The sequence below is a fragment of the Oncorhynchus nerka genome, linkage group LG13 (assembly GCF_034236695.1).
Source record: "Oncorhynchus nerka isolate Pitt River linkage group LG13, Oner_Uvic_2.0, whole genome shotgun sequence".
NCBI lineage: Eukaryota > Metazoa > Chordata > Actinopteri > Salmoniformes > Salmonidae > Oncorhynchus > Oncorhynchus nerka.
In genome coordinates this window covers 74060014-74084679 of record NC_088408.1, presented here as the reverse complement: position 1 = coordinate 74084679, position 24666 = coordinate 74060014, and the positions used below count along the sequence as shown (strand labels likewise).

Sequence of the window (24666 nt, the reverse complement as noted above, 5' to 3'; positions counted from 1 at the left end):
ACCATGCCCAAACATTGGTGTTTGCCCGCACGGGCTGCTGAGTTATGATGCCAATGGCAACCACATAGCTCAAGGCTGGACAAAGGCCAAGATTAGGTGGGAGGAAGAAGGATCCAGAGAAAAGCGAGAACAAATAGCATCTCTAAAAGGGTTGGGGTCAATTTAATTTCAATTACAGTCAATTCAGGAAGTACGCTGACATTCCAATTCCAATTCAAGTCAATGCTTTTCAATTAGGAAAATGTGTAATTGGAATTTGGTTTACTTTCTGAATTGACTGGAATTTAAATGGAATTGACCCCAACCCCGGTCAATATAAACCAGATGACACAATGCAAAAGTGTGTCTGGCATATGGGTCTTTTGTCCTACAGTAAAGGATGCACATTAATATGACACTCAATGACAATCAATAGCAAAGACTTTAATTTAAGGTCATCAACACCACCATAATATTAAACTACAGTATGTGTATGTATTCATGTTTATTATCATCAGTTTATTATCATCAGAATGCATGATCCTACTCACTTCTTTATTTCACAATCATGTGCACGTGATTCCCACGTGTACCATAGTAGACTTTCTAAACTAAATGATTACTGAGGAATATCAGTCACTCTGGGGTAGTTCAGTGTTTAGTGTAATGACGTGATGACAGATGCGTAAAGGGAATCTGTGTTGTTGTAGGCATGCCTTGTCCGCGGTGAAAGGTTGAAACGGGGAATGGGCAGGGTAAAAGACTGCAGGCTCTGCTTTTAAAAGACTCACGTAGAGTATAAAACTATAGTTTCTTGCCCATTGTGAGACGCTCGACACGAGACAGGCTACATTACGCACAGACGGGGGGAGGGAGAGTTGATATTGAAAAGAAAAGAGACTGACCAGTCACAATTCCAAGTTTACTTCGTCTGGTTGCTTCGGAACACTGCTGATAGATTTGGGCATGTGAGGAACTTTCGGCTAAATCCGTGATTTTGGTTTTTGTGCGACATCACGGGGTGTCATTGTCACCTTTCTTTTCGTGGCATTTAAAAGACATCCACTTTATTTTTTGCTATTATAACGGTACGTGTAATTTATATATTTACATTTTATGTATTTGGTTGATGATGGAATGCGCTCCCTCTCGGTGACGCAAAAACCTGGACTTTAAGGCATATAAATATTTCACTCACTAGCTCTGCTTTCCAGTCAGCCTGAGCTTTTTAGGAACTTTTCTGCCTGTGCTTTTTTGAGGCCGCGGAAATGGGAGCGTGTCAACGGGACGTTGTGTCCGCGCTTTGCCGAAAAAGTTTCCGTTGGATTGTGCTGCTGCTGTGGCTGACCTCTGCAGCTCATGCCACCTGGAGGACGGGGCTTTACAAATATTCAGCTGGGACCCAACTCAACAGAGAGTCGTCCGCAGCGTCTCAAACCTCTATTTATCAAAAAAGGTATGGATACATGCATGATCATTTATTGTTGTTTATCTTCTAATTTCGTGTATTAGAGGCTAATTATAACATTTCATGGAAATGTTGATGATACTGTAAGTAGGCTAGATCATCATAAGGCATAATAAAACAAACGTGTCAAAGTCTCACTCAAAGGTTCTGTGTCCTTGAAGCATCCGTTCGGATGAACTACCTGCTTTAGTGTGTGTACCATTCATAATGCATTTTCACAATGTGACACATTCATAGACTGTGCTACATTTAATGTCCCTAAATAAATACTCTATCCACAACTCATTTTAGTTGACTAAAATGCTATTATTTATTTTCCAATATACTTATAATTAACCTCCTATTGTTATCAATTCCATCCATCTCCTCAAAGTCCCCTTTTCTGCCTGTTTATAAAACCAACAATGACAGAGCTTCCCCATCCCTATCCTATCCATCTAGCAGGTCTCATTGTCTTCTTCACACTGGGTTTTCCTTTTTCCTGTCCAAGCAGCACACTGTCCCATCCTCATTGTCTCTGCGTTCCTGCCTGGCCCTGCCCACTGTCGCTCTGGGTGGCCTATTGGCTCCTGTCCTGTGAGAGAAGCACTGTCTCTAAACTGTGCTCTAGTCTGTCCAGCAGCACACTGTCCCATCCTCATTGTCTCTGCGTTCCTGCCTGGCCTGCCCACTGTCGCTCTGGGTGGCCTATTGGCTCCTGTCCTGTGAGAGAAGCGCTGTCTCTAAACTGTGCTCTAGTCTGTCCAGCAGCACACTGTCCCATCCTCATTGTCTCTGCGTTCCTGCCTGGCCTGCCCACTGTCGCTCTGGGTGGCCTATTGGCTCCTGTCCTGTGAGAGAAGCGCTGTCTCTAAACTGTGCTCTAGTATGTCCAGCAGCACACTGTCCCATCCTCATTGTCTCTGCGTTCCTGCCTGGCCTGCCCACTGTCGCTCTGGGTGGCCTTTTGGCTCCTGTCCTGTGAGAGAAGCACTGTCTCTAAACTGTGCTCTAGTCTGTCCAGCAGCACACTGTCCCATCCTCATTGTCTCTGCGTTCCTGCCTGGCCTGCCCACTGTCGCTCTGGGTGGCCTATTGGCTCCTGTCCTGTGAGAGAAGCGCTGTCTCTAAACTGTGCTCTAGTCTGTCCAGCAGCACACTGTCCCATCCTCATTGTCTCTGCGTTCCTGCCTGGCCTGCCCACTGTCGCTCTGAGTGGCCTATTGGCTCCTGTCCTGTGAGAGAAGCGCTGTCTCTAAACTGTGCTCTAGTCTGTCCAGCAGCACACTGTCCCATCCTCATTGTCTCTGCGTTCCTGCCTGGCCTGCCCACTGTTGCTCTGGGTGGCCTATTGGCTCCTGTCCTGTGAGAGAAGCACTGTCTCTAAACTGTGCTCTAGTCTGTCCAGCAGCACACTGTCCCATCCTCATTGTCTCTGCGTTCCTGCCTGGCCTGCCCACTGTCGCTATGGGTGGCCTATTGGCTCCTGTCCTGTGAGAGAAGCGATGTCTCTAAACTGTGCTCTAGTCTGTCCAGCAGCACACTGTCCCATCCTCATTGTCTCTGCGTTCCTGCCTGGCCTGCCCACTGTCGCTCTGAGTGGCCTATTGGCTCCTGTCCTGTGAGAGAAGCGCTGTCTCTAAACTGTGCTCTAGTCTGTCCAGCAGCACACTGTCCCATCCTCATTGTCTCTGCGTTCCTGCCTGGCCTGCCCACTGTCGCTCTGGGTGGCCTATTGGCTCCTGTCCTGTGAGAGAAGCGCTGTCTCTAAACTGTGCTCTAGTCTGTCCAGCAGCACACTGTCCCATCCTCATTGTCTCTGCGTTCCTGCCTGGCCTGCCCACTGTCGCTCTGAGTGGCCTATTGGCTCCTGTCCTGTGAGAGAAGCGCTGTCTCTAAACTGTGCTCTAGTCTGTCCAGTAGCACACTGTCCCATCCTCATTGTCTCTGCGTTCCTGCCTGGCCTGCCCACTGTTGCTCTGGGTGGCCTATTGGCTCCTGTCCTGTGAGAGAAGCACTGTCTCTAAACTGTGCTCTAGTCTGTCCAGCAGCACACTGTCCCATCCTCATTGTCTCTGCGTTCCTGCCTGGCCTGCCCACTGTCGCTCTGGGTGGCCTATTGGCTCCTGTCCTGTGAGAGAAGCACTGTCTCTAAACTGTGCTCTAGTCTGTCCAGCAGCACACTGTCCCATCCTCATTGTCTCTGCGTTCCTGCCTGGCCTGCCCACTGTCGCTCTGGGTGGCCTATTGGCTCCTATCCTGTGAGAGAAGCACTGTCTCTAAACTGTGCTCTAGTCTGTCCAGCAGCACACTGTCCCATCCTCATTGTCTCTGCGTTCCTGCCTGGCCTGCCCACTGTCGCTCCGGGTGGCCTATTGGCTCCTGTCCTGTGAGAGAAGCACTGTCTCTAAACTGTGCTCTAGTCTGTCCAGCAGCACACTGTCCCATCCTCATTGTCTCTGCGTTCCTGCCTGGCCTGCCCACTGTCGCTCTGGGTGGCCTATTGGCTCCTGTCCTGTGAGAGAAGCACTGTCTCTAAACTGTGCTCTAGTCTGTCCAGCAGCACACTGTCCCATCCTCATTGTCTCTGCGTTCCTGCCTGGCCTGCCCACTGTCGCTCCGGGTGGCCTATTGGCTCCTGTCCTGTGAGAGAAGCACTGTCTATAAACTGTGCTCTAGTCTGTCCAGCAGCACATTGTCCCATCCTCATTGTCTCTGCGTTCCTGCCTGGCCTGCCCACTGTCGCTCTGGGTGGCCTATTGGCTCCTGTCCTGTGAGAGAAGCACTGTCTCTAAACTGTGCTCTAGTCTGTCCAGCAGCACACTGTCCCATCCTCATTGTCTCTGCGTTCCTGCCTGGCCTGCCCACTGTCGCTCTGGGTGGCCTATTGGCTCCTGTCCTGTGAGAGAAGCGCTGTCTCTAAACTGTGCTCTAGTCTGTCCAGCAGCACCTCTCTCTTCTCTCCAACATCTGCTGCCGCTCAGCTGTCAGGAACCTCCTCACATCTGACCAGGCTCAGTCCTCAGTCCTTTGAGGCTCTTCCACTAAGCCCCATACACATCCTTAACGACAGGCACAAACCACAAACTCAACACTCTCATCTGGGGAGTTATACAATGGGAATGGGTAGTGAATGGACAACACTGGTCTGTTTTATGTTATAATAAAGGTACTATTTATCATTCTTTGCACAAATATACAAATATTTTGTGTGAACTCATAAGATCTCTGTTTAGTACTCTCTCTGTCAGTGTTTTGTATTTCACCCTCTGTGTGTTCCTCCCCTGTGATCCTCAGAGGTGAGTGTTCCACATGACAGCAGGGTTGTTGATGAGGGTGGTTCTGTGAGCAAAGCCCTCAGACTAAACACAGAGGGGGAAAACACCAGCTTCCCTTTAGAACAAGTTTTTCACAGAGCCCAGACAGCCAATGTGGATGTGATTAAGTTCCCCATCACACTAATATTTACGCTCTCAGGTTCTGAGTGGTGGGGGGCAGTGGGTGGAGGATCCTCCTGATGGGTGAAGTGTCCTTGGGAAGTGTCCAGATGGTGCAGAGAGATCCTGGTTTTGGTCCGCTGGTGCTGTGTTCACTACCCCACCCTGAGCCTCTCTCTGTCATTCATGTGCCGTGGTTGGTGGACATGTTTACTAAGCACATGCAGCTGCAGCCCTAATGCATCTGGACTTGGAAGAGGTGAAGTTTACAGTTTACTCGGCTGCTGTTTGAAGGTTACTTGGGCTAGTGGGGAAGGGAGGGAGGGCGCATGGAGGGTGGAGAGGGGGGTATTCTAGTGAGTCAGCCCTGGTCTGAGGATGGGATCAGTGGGTTTGACATGACATTAGAGGAGCTGCATAACTCATCTCCCTCCACCTGCTGTCTGTCTAGGCTGCTTTATGTAGACAGGCATGTTTATGGTGTGTGTCAACAAGACCAGTTGGGGGCATTACCATTAGCTCTGTGTAGGACAGAGGGCTGTCCTCTCCGCTCACATGGCCATAGTAGGAGCACTCTAACATTCCTAAAGGCCCAAGTCCTTTGTCCACATACAAGGCATTGAACAATATATTGACAACAGAGGTACTGAGAGAGATAAAAGTTGATTTCAACAAGGGAAGGGTGGTCAAGAGATAATGAGTATTGGTCAAGAGATAACAATGACTGAAATAAGTCTCCAGTCATACCTACCTAGTGCTAGATTCAGACCAGCAACCAGAACAGCATAAAAAGGAATCAAAATAAAGAGAGACCTGGACCGGCAGTTGTGTAAAGCACATAAGTAAAAATACTTTAAAGTACTGCTTAAGTAGTTTTTTGGGGAGCTGTACTTTACTTTACTATTTATATTTTTTACAACTTTTACTTCACTACATTCCTAAAGAAAATGATGTACTTTTTACTCCATACATTTTCCCTAACAGCCAAAAGTACTTGTTACATTTTGAATGCTTAACAGGACAGTAAAATGGTCCATTTCACGCACTTATCAAGAGAACATCCCTGGTCATCCAAACTGCCTCTGATCTGGCAGACTCACTAAACACAAATGCTTTGTTTATAAATTATGTCTGAGTGTTGGAGTGTGCCCCTGGCTATCCATAAATTTAAAAAAAAATCTTAATATAAGGATTTTTAAATTATTCGTACTGTTTCTTTTACTTTTGATACATAAGTATATTTAAAACAAAATACTTTTTGACCTTTACTCAAGTAGTATTTTACTAGGTGACTTTCACATTTACATGAATCCTTTTCTATTAAGGTATCTTTACTTGTACTCAAGTAGGACTATTGGGTACTTTTTCCACCACTGCACATCAGTATCACACAAACAGGTACATGACATACAATCAGGCAAAAATGACATGTACACGACACAAGCCAGAAAAATATCAGAGTGCAATACAATACGTCAAGCATCAGAGCTTGCAAAAAATCACATAGCTATTACATTTTTCCAAAATATTTTTAAGTAAACCACTATGCATTCTTACAATAGAGGCATGCTGACTAGTGACAGCCAGTGGCAAGTAGAAACACTAAAGTATTAAAGCCATTACAGTATCAAAAATAATCGTACTTAACAACTATGCTTTCTTACAATAAGGCAATGCAACTAATGACATTGGATAATAGCTAGAAACAACTGCATGCCCCAACAACCTGTTCAATAGAAATAGTACCACCTATGCAAATGGAAGGGGTTAACTGTACTTGAGTGAGCTCTTGACTTGTACCGTCCCTCTGTTGAGTAGCCAGCCCAATGCAGCAGTTTTTTCAACCGTGGCCTTAATGAGGGCTATTGGAGCCAAGCAGAGGGAAGGGTTAAGACAGCAGCTATTTCCTGTGCTGCCTGGGGAGGGGAAGTCATGGTCTGACTGCCAGACAGCCTACTCCCTGTGGGACCTTTAGAACCTGACCCATCACCACCTCCACTCAGCCTCACCACGCATTCTCCTGAACTACCCCCAACAGAGGAGCTGACAGTCACACACACACACACACACACACACACACACACACACACACACACACACACACACACAGGTGAACTCCAACCTGTTGTCTTGGCCACAGCTGGGCTGGATGAGGATGGGTCCATTCAGGCTCACTGTGTCAGACTGCTGTGTGATACCCACTTGTCTTCCAAAACCCCTTCAAGGCCTCGCTCTGGTACTTTGATGGTGTCTAGGTGTTTTCATTGGGCGTTCACTGACCCAGGGCAGGGACGTTTATCCAGTATGGAAAGCCCTTTTGCCGGCTCTGCTTGGCCCCCTCCTCTCATTCACCTTGGCCTGACTGGCCCCTGACATGTCCTTTGAACCTGATTGAACCAGCAGCACAATAGGCCACCCCTAATGTCCCCAATTAAACTCTCTCATTCAACACCTCCTCTACACCACTGCAGTATTTGAATCCACAGAGCAGTGCCGTGAAGACCATGAAACTCTCTATATTAGTATTACTTATATCATCTTTACTTTTCTTTGGCGTTATCTTTTTCTATTGATCTCTTTTGCGTTTCTCTATCTCTATTAGTGTGGTTTTCTAAAAGAAAATACCCTTCTTCAACTCTGTCCCAAAGGCAGAGAGTTATTGAAAGGGAGAGGGACTGAAACAGGAAGTTCAGTGGCGAATGCACCTGGACGTTATTCACCCTAACCTGGCCTTCTTCTGTACTCTGTGAGCCTGCCTGCATCAACTACTTTTTCTTTCTCTTTGCATCTGAGGGCTTGGCTCTGGGGTTGTTCCTCTCTTTATCTCTCTCACTCTCTCTGTTGTTGTACATCTCTTTCCAATGTCTCTCTTAAAGCTTGAAGTGTTATTACCTAACTATATATGGTCTTGAAGGAGCCTCCTTGTGTTAACAGTCCCCAGACACAGCAGTGAGGGGACAACAGCAGCAAATCTCTTTTTGAAGAGTAGAATCTTGTCATCAGCATCACGCTCCCCCCTCTATTTTACTGTCTTGGCGAGATCTTTCTCCCTTATGGATTTCTATTTTCTTTCTCCTTCTAAACATTGGCTGTGATCTGTTTGAGTGCTCATGGTGCTTTGTGATTTACATGGTTTTGGCCCGGCATCAGGAGTAAAGGAGGGAGGCAGGGAGGGAAGCTGGCAGGAAGGGAGGGAGTGTGGGGTGTTTGCAGAGAGACCTGATACCCACTGTGGGCCTGCCTGCCTGCCTGCCTGGTGCCAGTGCCAGTTAAACACAGCCGTGCTGTTGGGTTTCACACCTTGTACCCTTGGGAACAGCTCAACGCTGTAGAAGGTTTGCACTAGAGGTCTTCACGGGTCCAAAAAGTTGGACCTGTTTCGAAATAGATCTGGTTTCACACCTTGTACCCTTGGGAACAGCTCAACGCTGTAGAAGGTTTGCACTAGAGGTCTTCACGGGTCCAAAAAGTTGGACCTGTTTCGAAATAGATCTGGTTTCACACCTTGTACCCTTGGGAACAGCTCAACGCTGTAGAAGGTTTGCACTAGAGGTCTTCACGGGTCCAAAAAGTTGGACCTGTTTCGAAATAGATCTGTAGCTTTCCCACCCGACCTAATGTGCATAAATATACTGTATATATTTTTAAACAAAGACCCGTTCCGAAAGAGGCCCATTGGAAAAACAGACCCAAACAGACACGTGCAGGTTTGGATCCAAGAGAGCAGTAAACTTAGGTTTGACATGTAAACAACAAATGCTGAGTGTTCATATTCATGTTTAAAGGACCAAATAATGAAAGACAAGCGCTGTAGTTTTAAGTTCCACAAAGTGGCTGTCGAAGAGGTGAAAACATTGCTGCTGTCTATAAATAAGTACAAACCACCTGGTACCGACACCTGGATGGTAAATTGCTAAACATTGGTATCGGAATACATTTTGACTACATATTGTGTGTATGTACTGATATGTAGGCTATGTTTGATGTTTTAAATGTATGTATTTCAGTCCTGGACTAATACTATTCTGTACTATGTATTGTGTCATGTTTCATGTGGACCCCAGGAAGAGTAGCGGCTGATGGGGATCCTTATAAATACCATATACCCATTAATTTCTGAGAGTAGAAAGAAAGAGAGAGAAAGAAAGAAATCTCCCACCGGGCGCTGCCAGCGCCATCAAATGACTGAAAATGGCCAAATGATCCACAATTACTTGTCCTTAAAACCTGCCTAAAACAAATTACAAAAAAAATATTTGTTGTGTTTCGTTGTGCAGGATATTCAAAACTTTATAGCCTATTGTTTTATTAATTTTTACTTTCCTAAAACAATAATTGTCCACCTCACGGTTCAGCTGTCAGAGATTTGAGCACTAAATGCATCAGGGCACTATATACAGATAAGCCTATAGGCTTAGGCATCTCCACTCGACAGTATATTTATATATTTTATAAATATAATGCTTAGGCATCTCCACTCGACAGTATATTTATATATTTTATAAATATAATGCTTAGGCATCTCTACTTTACAGTATATTTATATATATTATAAATATAATGCTTAGGCGTCTCCACTCTACAGTATATTTATATATTTTATAAATATAATGCTTAGGCATCTCCACTCTACAGTATATTTATATATTTTATAAATATAATGCTTAGGCATCTCTACTCTACAGTATATTTAGATATATTATAAATATAATGCTTAGGCGTCTCCACTCTACAGTATATTTATATATATTATAAATATAATGCTTAGGCCTATCCTTAGAGAGACCGAGAGAAATATAGAGAAATGCCGGCGCCATGTTCCTGACACCGACATGCATTTATACTTGTCAGATAGGCTACTATTGCTATAGAGATATAGGCGTACAGAAGGATAAGCAAACACTGTCCAACTGACAACCGAAGTCAGGTTGCAGGCACCCGACCTTTCACAAGGAGTCGCTAGAGAATGATGAGCCAAGAAAATCCCACCGGCCAAACCCTCCCCTAACTCGGATGACACTGGGCCAAGCATACGCCGCCCAAGGGGCTCCCAGTCATGGTTGGCTGTGACAGAGTCTGATATCGAACCTGAGGCTGTAGTGGCGCCTCAGCAGTACAATACAGTGCCTTAGACCGCTGCGCCAGTTGGGAGGCCGTTTTAGAGAATTTGGCAGTAAGTCCAATCGGCCTCACAACAGCAGACCATGTGTGACCACGTGTAACCACGCCAGCCCAGGACCACCACATCCGGCTTCTTCACCTGTGGGATCGTCTGAGACCAGCCACCCAGACAGCTAATGAAACTGTGGGTTTGCACTTCTGAAGAATTTCTACACAAACTGTCAGAAACTGTCTCAGAGAAGCTCATCTGTGTGCTTGATGTCCTCACCAGGGTCTTGACCTGACTGTAATTTGGCGTTGTAACCTACTTCAGTTGGCAAATGGCCACTGGCATGCTGGAGAAGTGTCCTCCTCATGAATGAATCCCGGTTTCAACTGTACCGGGCAGATGGCAGGCACCGTGTATGGCATTGTGTGGGCAAGCAGTTTGCCGATGTCAATGTTGTGAACTTGGTGCTCCATGGTGGCGGTGGGGTTAGGGTATGAGCAGGCATGAGCTACGTACAACGAAAACAATTACATTTTATCAAAGGCAATTGGAATGCACAGAAATACTGTGAGATGCTGAGGCCCATTGTTATGCCATTAGTCCACCACAATTGCCTCATGTTTCAGCATTATAATGCATGTCCCGATGTTGCAAGGATCTGTACATGATTCCTGGAAGCTGAAAATGTCCCATTTCTTCCATGGCCTGCATACTCATCAGACATGTCAACCATTGAGCATGTTTGGGATGCTCTGGATCGACGTGTATGATAGCGTTTCCAGTTCCCGCCAATATCCAGCAGCTTCGCACAGCCATTGAAGAGGAGTGGGACAACATTCCACAGGCCACGTTTCCTAGACGTTTCCACTTCACAATAACAGCACTTACAGTTGACCGGGCATCTCTAGCATGGCAGAACTTTGACGAACTGACTTGTTGGAAAGGTGGCATCCTAAGACTGTGCCATGTTGAATGTCCCTGTGCTCTTCAGTACGGGCCATTCTACTGTCAATGTTTGTCTATGGAGATTGCATGGCTGTGTGCTCGGTTTTATACATCTGTCAGCAATGGGTGTGGCTGAAATAGCTGAATCCACTAATTTGAAGGGATGTCCACATACTTGCTGCACGAAATCTAAGGAATTCTCTAGATTTACTCGCCTGAAGTAGAATGTCTTATGATGAACTGTAGACCACACTATTTGACAAGAGGGTTTTCATCTATACTTTTCGTGGCTGTCTATTTACCACGACAGATGGATGCTGGCACTAAGACCGCACTCAGTCAGCTGTATAAGGAAATAAGCAAACAGGAAACCACTCACCCAGAGGCGGCGTTCCCAGTGGCCGGAGGCTTTAATACAGGGAAACTTAAATCAGTTTTACCTAATCTCTATCAACATGTTAAATGCGCAAAAAGAGGGGGAAAAATTCTAGATTACCTGTACTCCACACACAGAGACACGTACAAAGCTCTCCCTCGCCCTCCATTTGGTAAATGGCTTTATCAATAAGTGCATCGTGGACATCATCCTCACAGTGACTGTACCTGTACCTACCCCAACCAGAAGCCATGGATTACAGGCAACATTCGCCCTGAGCTAAAGGGTAGAGCTGCCGCTTTCAAGATGCGGGACTCTAACCCGGAAGCTTATAAGAAATCCTGCTATGCCCTCCGACGAACCATCAAACAGGCAAAGCACCAGTACAGGGCTAAGATTGAATCGTACAACACCGGCTCCGATGCTCGTCTTATGTGGCAGGGCTCGCAAACTATTACACACTACAAATGGGAAGCACAGTCGCGAGCTGCCCAGTGACACGAGCCTACCAGACGAGCTAAATCACTTCTATGCTTGCTTCGAGGCAAGCAATACAGAAGCATGTATGAAAGCATCAGCTGTTCAGGACGACTGTGTGATCACGCTCTCCGTAGCCAAAGCCGACGTGAGTAAGACCTTTAAACAGGTCAACATTCACAAGGCCGCGAGGTCAGACGGATTACCAGGACGTGTGCTCCAGGCATGTGCTGACCAACTGGCAGGTGTCTTCACTGACATTTTCAACACGACACAATCTCTGTTGCACTCCACACTGCCCTTTCCCACCTGGACATAAGGAACACCTATGTGAGAGTGCTATTCATTGACTTCAGCTCAGTGTTCAACACCATAGTACCCTAAAAGCTCATCACTAAGCTAAGGAACCTAGGACTAAACACCTCCATCTGCAACTGGATCCTAGACTTCCTGACGGGCCGCCCCCAGGTGGTGAGGGTAGGTAGCAACACATCTGTCACGTTGATCCTAAACACTGGTGCCCCTCAGGGGTGCGTGCTTAGTCCCCTCCTGTACTCCCTGTTCACCCATGACTGCACGGCCAGGCACGACTCCAACACCATCATTAAGTTTGCAGATGACACAACAGTGGTAGGCCTGATCACTGACAACAATGGGGAGGAGGTCAGAGACCTGGCCGGGTTGTGCCAGTATAACAACCTATCCCTCAACGTAACCAAGACTAAGGAGATGATTGTGGACTACAGGAAAAGGAGGACCGAGCATCGCCCCCATTCTCATCGACGGGGCTGTAGTGGAGCAGGTTGAGAGCTTCAAGTTCCTTGGTGTCCACATCACCAACAAACTAGAATGATCCAAACACACCAAGACAGTCATGAAAAGGGCACAACAAAGCCTATTCCCCCTCAGGAAACAAAAAAAATATTTGGCATGGGTCCTCAGATCCTCAAAAGGTTTTACAGCTGCAACATCGAGAGCATGGTTGCATCACTGCCTGGTACGGCAACTGCTCGGCCTCTGACCGCAAGGCACTGCAGAGGGTAGTGAGTATGGCCCAGTACATCACTAGGGATAAGCTTCCTGCCTTCCAGGACCTCTACACCAGGCGGTGTCAGAGGAAGGCCCTAAAAATTGTCAAAGAGCCCAGCCACCCCAGTCACAGACTGTTCTCTCTACTACCGGATAGCAAGCGGTACCGGTGCGCCAAGTCTAGGACCAAAGGCTTCTCAACAGCTCAACCCCCAAGCCATAAGACTCCTGAACAGGTAATCAAATGGTTACCCAGACTATTTGCATTGTGTGTCCCCCCAACCCCTCTTTTACGTTGTTGCTACTCTCTGTTTATCATATATGCATAGTCACTTTAACTATACATTCATGTACATACTACCTCAATTAGCCCGACTAGACACATTGGCTACCCGGACTATCTGCATTGTGTCCCGCCACTGACCACCCGCCAACCCCTCTTTTACGCTACTGCTACTCTCTCTTTATCATATATGCATTGTCACTTTAACCATACCTACATGTAGATACTACCTCAATTGGCCTGACTCACTAGTGCCTGTATAGAGCCTCGATACTGTATATAGCCTCGCCACTTTTATATCTTTTTACTCTGGTTTTTTATTTCTTTACTTGTCTATTGTTCACCTAATACCTATTTTTTACTTAGAAATTGCACTGTTGGTTAGGGCCTGTAAGTAAGCATTTCACTGTTTTACCTGCTGTATTCAGCGCACGTGACAAATAAACTTTGATTTGATTTGCATTGGACCTTTAACCCTACCTGACCACAGCTCTGTCGAGACTGAATGGTACTACTGTGTGACTTCACCTGGCTTCGGGAAGGTGGAGGCTCTTACAGTGTTAGATAGGGAAAGTGACAGTAGCTGTTGTCGTGGTCTGTGTCAGGTGGATCAGTGTTTCCCCTAGGATTTTTTTCAGCAGCGGTGGCAGAGTTAGCAGGGGTGGGCGTTTTCCTGGGGCATACGTCTATATAGCTACACAGTGGGGCATACGTCTATATAGCTACACAGTAGATGGTGCGCCACTGACTCTGCTTAAAGCATATTGGGAAACCTCTGGGTGGATGAATAAGAAGCAAGAGTTTAGCACTAGCATCCAGAAGTATGTTAGTTAGACGAAAAACATTGAAAGAAAGACTTCATTGTTCTGCTTGTGCTAATTCACCATGAAAGAGATCATTGTGTTTGCACAATTACGCATATTAAGTGTGTAGGTGGGAGGAAGACCTGTGCTCACGCATGGCCACTAGGAGCTGCCAACAGTGTCCTGCTGCATCCCACCTCCCCTCGTCTGTCTTCTAACGCCAATAAGTTGCATTTAGGATTTTATGCCCTTGGAAATGGCTCAAATAGTTCAAACTGTTCCCTATATCATACAGCCCTAGTAGGGGCTTGTGTACGGACACCACAGCACGTGTGGATTGTTACTGTTTTAGGGCTGCTCAGCATCTTATGCCCTTGGCATTGTCCAGCAGTGTACACACACACAGTCTCACACACATTCAGTACAGTCATTGGTTGAAACATTGTGACTCCAGTGTTACTGTATCACATCTATTCAGCCCTAGCCATATGAGGGTAATCAGGGTATTTGTGCACTTCATTGTTAATAAAAGACTGCTAACACATGTTTGGTGGAATAGCCTCCGTATGTTCCTCATACATTACATTTCTCTAAGTGCCGCTCCATGTTTCCTTGATTTATGGTTGTCGGGATGGGGGATGAGGAAAAAATATGATTTCATCCATTTTAGATTAAGGCTGTAAACGTAACAAAATCTGGAAAAAGTGAAGGGTTCTGAATCCTTTCCGAATGCACTGTAGGACATGTTTAACGAATACCATGGAGAGGTTTTCCCCTTTATTTCTGAGTATTGTTTCCCTTGTTAGCATTTTCTTCCGACCAATAATGCAGTGATTGAAACCATCCCATAGCTCCTCTCCTATTCCGACTCAAATATCTATTCTACACGGCACAGCCCAGGGAAACAGATCTAGTCCTGGTTGACTAACATGGACAAGAGCTGGTCCAGGCTAACTGATACACTACTGCACTGACTCCTTGTTCTTTGTCCTTGGCTGCATATGGTTCAAAAGAGGTCTGAAAACCAAGAGCTTTGCTAGTAGTGAGAGCTTCATAAGTAGTGAGAGTAAGTATACAAAGCCTTTATAGAGACTATATAAAAACTTGAGGTAAATGTGTATAACTTATTCTTAAAAGACACGCTTTGACTAATGAGGGCTTCAGCATCTGATGTTGACCTGTGACCTCTGGGTAAGCTGTTTTCCTGGCAGGTCATCCCGCTCCCAGCCTTTCCAGCTGTGCAAAGCAATTCCTGATAACGTATTACGAAAGGAGTCGTCTTGGAAAAGGAGTGGGCCTATGACCTACTATTAGCCTGTGTTTGAAAACTCACTCTATTCTCTGTGTGAAACCCTGCCCCCTCTGGTCCCCCTCAGTGACTCTGCCTCTTCTGAGACCCAGGCGGGAAAAAGCCAGCGGATGTGTATTGATAGGGGAAAGACCGCAATATAAACACAGCCTACAATGCACTCCCGCAAGTGTCACGGCTGATTGAACTCATGTAAACACCAGAAGGACTTTGAAAAGAAAGAGGGCAGAGAATGAGAAAAGAGATTCAAATCCCAGAGTAGACGGCTTACTGAGTGCGAGGGTACGGCTAATTTCCCTTTGTGTGTGTGTGTGTGTGTGTGTCTGTGTCTGTGTCTGTGTGTGTGTGTTTGAGAGAGGGAGAGAGAGATTGCAGGGTGTGTGTGTTTTTATCAGATAATGATATGACCACCTGTGGCTTGTATTTTTTTTTTTGTACAGGTGTGGAGCCAATAGTGTGTTTCTCTTACCCTTTGTCTTGTTAAATTTGAGTGTGCATGCTAAACCTGCTCTGTGTGTCCCACTTTCTCCCTCTCTTTCTCTTCCTCTTTCCTCTCTCTCAGGAACTGGTGTCCCCATACGGTCACTAAGACAGTGACTTGCCAGGTGCAGAATGGGACAACCCTGCAGCGTGTCTACCAGACATGTCGCTGGCCACAGGGATGCACAGGGGGCAGGTGAGTCTGGGACCTCTTATCCAAAACACTGCATGTCAAAACCTCACCAAACACACCCGACATCTACACCTTGATAAATGAGCCACAAGATCAGAGGAACTGTTTCCTCCTTACACTGTTTGTGATGTTGGCCTGTGTGTGTTCCCCAGCTACCGGACAGTGGTCAGACCCTCCTATAAGGTGGTGTACCGTACCATCAACTCTCTGGAGTGGAAGTGCTGTCCAGGCTACAGCGGCACGGCCTGTGAAGAAGGTAAGAGGGCAACAGAGGTCAACATCTTCTGGGATTTATGCACTTACAGATTTCTCTGTTCTTCTCCAGCTGAGCACATCTCTGTACTTCTCTGTACATCTCTGTACTTCTCTGTACATCTCTGTACTTCTTTGTACATCTCTGTACATCTCTGTACTTCTCTGTACATCTCTGTACTTCTTTGTACTTCTCTGTACTTCTCTGTACATCTCTGTACTTCTCTGTACATCTCTGTACTTCTCTGTACATCTCTGTACTTCTCTGTACTTCTCTGTACTTCTCTGTACATCTCTGTACTTCTTTGTACATCTCTGTACATCTCTGTACTTCTCTGTACATCTCTGTACTTCTTTGTACTTCTCTGTACATCTCTGTACATCTCTGTACTTCTCTGTACATCTCTGTACATCTCTGTACTTCTCTGTACTTCTCTGTACTTCTCTGTACTTCTTTGTACATCTCTGTACATCTCTGTACTTCTTTGTACATCTCTGTACTTCTCTGTACATCTCTGTACATCTCTGTACTTCTCTGTACTTCTCTGTACATCTCTGTACATCTCTGTACTTCTCTGTAAATCTCTGTACTTCTCTAGTTTCTGGTCCCTGTAGTGCCTTTCTCTCCTCTCTCTGCATCTCCCTCCCCCCTCAATGCTCACAAATGAAAACACATGAATGTGAACAGAACAATGAGAACATGAGATTTTGGTGCGAGGAGAGAGAGAGACCAGAGAAGGTGATGGTGATTAAGGGCTGAGGTAGTGAATCCTAGGCATGTGATATGTAGTCCTGGAGCCTGGTTCTGACGCAGCTCTGAGCGGGGGCCAGCCCCTCAGCCATGTTGTGGTCGGAGAAACCATGAAGACCAGACGGCTGCCAGGACTGCCTTAGCTCTCCCCCACTTCCTCCTTCTTTCCACTCTCACTTCCCCTTCTCACTCTCTCTCTCTCGTATGGTTCACTTTCTCACTCTCAAGTTTGATATCTCTCATTTCTCTCTTTTTTTGTCATCCCTTTCTTCCTGTCTGTAAGTGATCTTTTCTCACTTATCTCAAGTTCAATAATGTCTTTGTTCCATTCCCCATTTCAACATATCTCTCTATCTCTATTTTCCTCTGTGTTATCCAGTATCCCCAGTTCCTCACTGTTAGCCTCTTAGGGGTTCCTCAAAACTAATAAATGAGTAACATGGATAAACACTAGGATATCCCTCTGTTTGCCTGCATATCAATACACTCACTCGCCTGTGGTCTAGAGAAACCTCACATCAGCATTTTAGGGCAGAGCCAACAGCCAACAGCCTCCAGTTTATTAATCTTTTAGGTTTTTTAAGTGTCCAACTTGACTGTTATTGAATTGCATGGTTTTGCGTTTTATGGTCCATCTACAAGTATGGTTTCATCCCCTTAAAATGCCAACACTCTGTTATTGCTATTCTGATCCTTTCAACTCCAGTAACTCCCCCTGCCTACACTCCACACACACTTCTCCTCACACCACTCACCCAGAACAGAGCCTAATAATTTCCCTTGGCGCTGGCTGGCCCCCTGTCTGGTGTAGAGGGTGGAGTGACTGTTTGCCCCAGGACCCAGGGCTGATTACAATAACCCTTTACTGTGATAAAACATTGAGTTCTCAGTGGTGTTGACATGAGACTACTGTTTTCCTCACCAGCCAGCCCACTCCTCCCAGGTGAGCTAACAGTCTCTCTAGGGGGCTCACAGGGGCCCACTACCTGCTGAAGGGTGCTTTAATAGGGCCTCATTTGGGAGAAATTACCCCACTTTTCCCACCAGCAACCCCTTTACACATGTGCCTAGGGCTGTGGTGGTCACGAAATATAGTCAGCTGGTGATTGTCAAGCAAATAACTGTCGGTTTCACGGTAATTGACCGTTAATTAACATAACACATTTAGCATCTCCTGGCTTCCACACAGTGGCCTACAAGCCACTGATGCAGACCTTTGGAACATCTACATTTTGAAAAGTCTAATAAATCCATATAATATAGCGGCTTTCTTCCTGGGAAGGTGAGGCGGACCAAAACGCAGCGTGGTTATAGTTCATGGTTCTTTAATAAGAGACACTTAACATGAACACAACTACAAAACAAGAAACGTGAAAACCCGAAACAGTCCCGTGTGCCACAAACAATGACACAGGAAACAATCCCCCACAAAATATCCAAAGAACATGGCTGCCTAAATATGGCTCCCAATCAGAGACAACGATAAACACCTGCCTCTTATTGAGAACCAATCCAGGCAACCATAGACTTACCTAGACACCTAAAAGAACACAACCCCATAAATCTACAAAAAACCCTAGACAAGACAAAACACATAAATCACCCATGTCACACCCTGGCCTAACCAAAATAATAAAGAAAACAAAGATAACTAAGTCCAGGGTGTGACAATAGCCTACACCTTCACAATAAATCCATTCTTTATTTTAGACAGGTCAAAAGAAGCATGATATGAAGAAAATGTAGTCTATTTCAGAAGAACAAAATAGCATACTCTGAGATGTCCTTATGTTAGGTCCTGATCTGGCTAGGCCAAATGGCTTTGGGCTATACTAGTTCATTTAGCAGACAAGATTTGCTTAGAATCTCGTGGCATTATTTGATATTATTTTATAGTATGAAGAATACAATTGAACAAAGCTGAATAAGATATCAAGGATATTCTCTCCAAGAGATTTGAGGGAGTGCGCACATGCAGCTATTCTGGGTTGAGCGGTTAACGAAGATATACGTACTCCTATATGCTTCATTTTGAGTTATTAATGTCATTTTAGTTGTTCTACATACGTTGGGCTATATGTTTTGATTTTCAATACACTGTAATGCTGCGTGATGCGACTCTTAATTATTATTTGAAAAAAGTTGCTTGAAGGGCATGTGCTCTGCTTTGTTTTTTTTGCGCAGGCTGTACACACTCAGTCTCTCATTCACAATTTGGCAAGCACTTGATAATGCCTCGGATTTCACAGCGGCATCCCTTATGTGTGGATGTAATGCACCCTACAAAAATCCATGCTTTTTTAAGGCCAATGGCTGTGATGCCCTTGGCCTGGAGTGCTGCATTGTGCCCTTCTCCCTGGGTGCTGCACGCTCTGAAGCACCTCTCACTCACATGGCTCTCCATCCGTCTTTCTCACAGGCTACAAGTGAAGACAGGCACATCAGGGATGCAACTGCATGCGTCCTTATCCAATTCCGAGGTGCATATTGAAGAAATTGGAAGAACTGTCCACATTTACTTTTCGTCAGCCAACAAGATGAGTAGGCCTAATGAACAGCAAAAGCACTAGCCTATGTCAATCTACTATCCGCCAAAGTACAAAAGTCGACCCATTCTTTTCTGTGCGAGAAATAAAAATTCCAAACATAGTCTGGGACAGTTGTGGGATGCGATGGATCCCAAATGAATACCACTAGCATCAAAAAGAATTTTTATGCAATGTGGCTGACACAATATCAGAACGTTTAGCTTGAAATGTTGATAAACTATTTCTTCACATTATAAGCGCAGCAATGCGTACATGGCAGGAGGCTATAAGCGCAAATGTTCCATTAGCGGGAAAACACTATTATCAAAAGTGACCACAAATGTGATTATGCATGTACTGGTGCATTTTTATGGTGAAAATGATCTTCCCCAAACTTGAAACTCACGTGCTGCTTATATACTGTATATACACACACACCAGTTAGGCTCTACTGTACACCCCTTGTATTGTAAAGCAGATTAATGTGCTTAATTTTAAGACGTTTTTTGGCCACTTTAGTTGTGATACAAACCTTATCAAAAAATATAGCCCTACACTCTACATGAGGTGTGCCACTATGATTAGAAAAAGTTGCAAAAAAAGGCATTGTTTCTTTTGCTGGGCATCATTCATTCTAGATTCAATCTTGTCTTTACATATACTAAATAATATATGTGTGAAAGTTGTTTTGATTTAGAATGGACTATTATCATGCACCTGTCTTGAAATACATGCCCTCTATGCACTTAAATAGCAAATGGAGGATGCTATTCCCATGGTTTATTTTCATGCCAGCCAGGTAGCCTGTATTCCTGTTGTAAAGATATGCAATGTTTTTTATTTATTTTTATTTCACCTTTATTTAACCAGGTAAGCAAGTTGAGAACAAGTTCTCATTTACAATTGCGACCTGGCCAAGATAAAGCAAAGCAGTTCGACACATACAACGACACAGAGTTACACATGGAGTAAAACAAACATACAGTCAATAATACAGTAAAAAAAAACAAGTCTATATACAATGTGAGCAAATTAGGTGAGAAGGGAGGTAAAGGCAAAAAAGGCCATGGTGGCAAAGTAAATACAATATAGCAAGTAAAACACTGGAATGGTAGTTTTGCAATGGAAGAATGTGCAAAGTAGAAATAAAAATAATGGGGTGCAAAGGAGCAAAATAAATAAATAAATTAAATACAGTTGGGAAAGAGGTAGTTGTTTGGGCTAAATTATAGGTGGGCTATGTACAGGTGCAGTAATCTGTAAGATGCTCTGACAGTTGGTGCTTAAAGCTAGTGAGGGAGATAAGTGTTTCCAATTTAAGAGATTTTTGTAGTTTGTTCCAGTCATTGGCAGCAGAGAACTGGAAGGAGAGGCGGCCAAAGAAAGAATTGGTTTTGGGGGTGACTAGAGAGATATACCTGCTGGAGCGTGTGCTACAGGTGGGAGATGCTATGGTGACCAGCGAGCTGAGATAAGGGGGGACTTTACCTAGCAGGGTCTTGTAGATGACATGGAGCCAGTGGGTTTGGCGACGAGTATGAAGCGAGGGCCAGCCAACGAGAGCGTACAGGTCGCAATGGTGGGAGCGTACAGGTCGCAATGTGCTTAATATTAGGAAAGTTGAGAAATATAACTAGTAGGCCTAGCCTATAGAAAGCTGATGGGAGCCTCCTCTTTTTAGTAGAGGCCATCCCTCTGTTTTCTCGTACAATTGCATAGCCTACAGAAATGTTGCACAACATGAGGTCATGGGCTCTCATGAAGTGTTTGAATCGATTACATTTGCATTGATGACAGGGTTATTAGAGAGACAATATAGTGCTGAGTACCAGGCAGTTAGCAAGATTGGTAGGCTATTAATAACCATCAGCAGCATCAGAGCTTGGAGAAGCCTAATTACCGTGACTGCCTTCATGAGTCGTGACAGCCGGTGTGGCGGTAACATGGTCACCACAACTGCCCTACATGTGCCTACACATGTTGACACAAGGTGTACCGGTGGAGGCTCCTCAGAGGAGGAAGGAGAGGACCATCCTCGGTGAATTTCATAAAAACACAATTTTTAAAACATTGAAAACGTTATACTTTTCAGATAAAACTATACTAAATAGAATCACGTCACCAAATAATTGATTAAAACACACTATATGGCAATGAACGTCTACAGTAGCCTCAACAGCACTCTGTAGGGTAGCACCATGGTGTAGTCGGAGGACAACTAGCTTCCGTCCTGCTCTGGGTACATTGCCTCAATACAAAACCTAGGAGGCTCATGGTTCTCACCCCCTTCCATAGACTTACACAGTAATTATGTCAACTTCCAGAGGAGGACTTGCATTATGAACATGTTGTCCACCCAATCAAAGGATCAGAGAATTAATATAGTACTGAAAGCATAAGCTACAGCTAGCTAGCACTGCAGTGCAGTGCATACAATGTGGTAAGTAGTTGATTCAAAGAGAGAGAAAGACAAAAGTTGAACAGTTTTGAACAAATCCATTTCTTCCAAAATGAAGGAGAAGCAAGTGAAAGATAGATACATCATTTATTTTTTTACTTTCAGTTTCACTTACTTAACTAGCAAATGCAGCTAGCTTGTTTAACCTACTCAAACACCCTGCTCAAAAATAAGGATGCTATATTAGCTAGCTGGCGATGACTATCCAACAAAACACGAGAACTCTTCAAAATCAAGGTAAGCTTTTGGTTTTACTAATTTATTGCTACCGGGGCCTGCCGGTGTAAGAGCTAAACTGCTTACTGACTGTAGACTGTAACGTTTATTAGCTATGTTGACTATGACGTTACTTTAGGTAATATGGTGACAACGATGTAGGCTGTGTGTAGTGGTTATGATATGGTTTGGCTTGGAAAGTTTTTTTTGCCTGGTCACATACAGCTGATGTGTTGTGCATTGAAGTCTACAAGCGAAGGGACAAGGTGATAGGAGGAGAGAAGGAATACAACTCTGCTATGAAAGTGTACTGTGAAATTGTCTCCGTTTAAGAGTTTCTTAAACGGAGACAAACATACCTACATTTGTCGAATAGAAACTCTTGTTTGCAACTGTTGGACTACACCCTATATCAGCTAGATGCAGGCAAGACTGTGCAAGGCTGTGTTTTAATTTTTTTTACCTTTATTTAACTAGGCAAGTCAGTTAAGAACAAATTCAAATTTTCAATGACGGCCTAGGAACAGTGGGTTAACTGCCTGTTCAGAGGCAGAATGACAGATTTGTACCTTGTCAGCTCGGGGGTTTGAACTTGCAACCTTCCGGTTACTAGTCCAACGCTCTAACCACTAGGCTACCCTGTTACTGTCTGTCCGTGTGTCACTGTCTTTTACCTTAAATGTATCTCTCGACCTGTGTGCACCTACTTTGTAAACTTTCATTCATAGGCTAGGTTGTAGCAACCTCGTGATGACTATAGGGACATTTTTAGTATCATGTAGTAGCCTAAACCTCTCGCTGTTACATTGAACTAGGTGAATGGGATATGAATGACAGTCATCCAATATGCTATAAATATAGGCCATTCTCATGAAAAAATAAATCTTAAATGTCACTGACCACCACTGAGGTGTACATATGTCAGAAGCCCTCTGATACAGCATATGAGACACTCAAAAACTCCCACACACGCATGGACAGACTACCGAGATACACACACACACACAGAAAACACACGCACGCACACACACACACACACACACACTGTCAAAAGACCTAGAATTATCCAGTTAAGTAGTACTAGAGGGCCATGGTGGGGGTTTGTCTGGGGGGGTTGAGACAGGGACAGGGATGCTGAGATTAGACACTTATAAGAGCGCCGTTCCGGGTGTCTCAGATCACAGCGCTGAGTGGAAGTGTCAGCTCCTATTCAGGGAGCCCTACTATGCAGCGGGTGGATAGCATCCAGGACCGCCGTCGGGACTGTGTAGGAGAGGCCCCTGCCAGCACCCAACCTGATACCCCTCCTCTCAGCCCCCTCTTCCCCTACCGTAAGGACAAATAAAAACCAGCGACACTGGATGACTGGAGATGGGATAGCACATGCACAAATTGTTGCCATAGTGTTGCCAAGGGAAGTTAGTGCAGCATTCTCAGTTGATGCAGCATTCGAGTGCGAGGTCAAAGATGAGCTGTGTGTGACGTTGTTGTGATTGTTAGGCTCTAGCTTTGCGGATACATGGCCTAGAGAATGTATTTGTGTGTTTTAGAAACATAACATAGATGTATGTTATTAATTATTAGTTGAAGTGGACATACGGGATATATCTTTGGTCTGAATTTGAACTAATGTGATGTCCTGTTCTCTTGATCTATGACCCATTCAAAGATCCAGTTAAGAGTAGTCTTAGGTGTTCCCCCCTTCCTTCCATCTACACACTCCCTCTGCTGCCTGTCTGCTGTCTGCCTCTCACAGACTGTGGAAAATGTGCATGATCCTTTGATTTACTTTACCTCCCCTAACTTCTCTGTACTGTACCACTACCCTGACTGACCCCCCTCCCAGGGCTGGTCTGCATTACTGCAGCCATCACCACAGCAGACAGGCCAGCTGCAAACTGGGACTGGGGACTGGGACTGGGACTGGGATTCTCACTGGGAGGGTGAGAGTTAAGGTGAGACTGAATGACAATCCTCCTCACTCAGGAAAGCCAGAGCGGTGAGGGCGCTGTAATCGTAGCGTTGATTGTTGAGGGTTGTTTTCACTTTTGTTCCTTCACTCACTTAGCTGAGTTCTTTCCCTTAAATGCGTGTACTCTCTGACCTTGTTAGGTGCTTTGGAGTTTGGTCCCCTGCCTGTTGTCAGAGTGTCTGACTAGGGTCCAGTCTGTCTGGTGTGTCTGACCTAGAGATAACATGTCTCTGTTTTAGTTTAGAACCTCTTGAAGTGTTTCCCCCAGAGTCCCAATGGCCCGGGTGCAGAGTGCCCAGACCCAGGATGAGTGAGTGAATACTATTGGATGGGTTCAAGTCACTCCAATCAGAGGATCCCGTGGGATCTGTGGCCCGTTGGCTCCACCACATCCAGCCCATGGGCTCCAAAAACAAAACATTACATCACACACAGGCTGATAACAGACAAACCCACTGAGTCAGAGAGAGTCTATGTGGAGTAAGATAACACTGTATTGAGACAGCCACCCCTCATATTTCTCTCTGTTTCTCAAGCCCCCAACCAAATCTCAAGCCTTGGCTGAAATTCCAAACCAGTGGTGTAATTACCTCATCGTAATTGTTTTCTATGAGGTTGGGG

General features: G+C 45.1%; 1 protein-coding gene across 5 annotated transcripts in view; it reads left to right on the top strand.

Annotated features, from left to right (window-relative positions):
• The first annotated feature begins 633 nt into the window (after window positions 1–633).
• LOC115140106 (EMI domain-containing protein 1-like) overlaps window positions 634–24666 on the top strand; it is a 116022-nt gene continuing 91989 nt past the window's right edge. For 2 of the 5 annotated variants that reach the window (XM_029678218.2, XM_029678217.2), the window contains exons 1-3: window positions 636–1435; window positions 15758–15871; window positions 16021–16124. In XM_029678218.2, coding sequence (XP_029534078.1) covers window positions 1248–1435; window positions 15758–15871; window positions 16021–16124 — 406 coding nt within the window. In that variant the 5' untranslated portion in view covers window positions 636–1247. Of the gene's footprint in view, window positions 1436–15757; window positions 15872–16020; window positions 16125–24666 lie in introns of all 5 variants that reach the window. The other 3 variants (XM_029678216.2, XM_029678215.2, XM_065026673.1) reach the window with 3 other exon arrangements.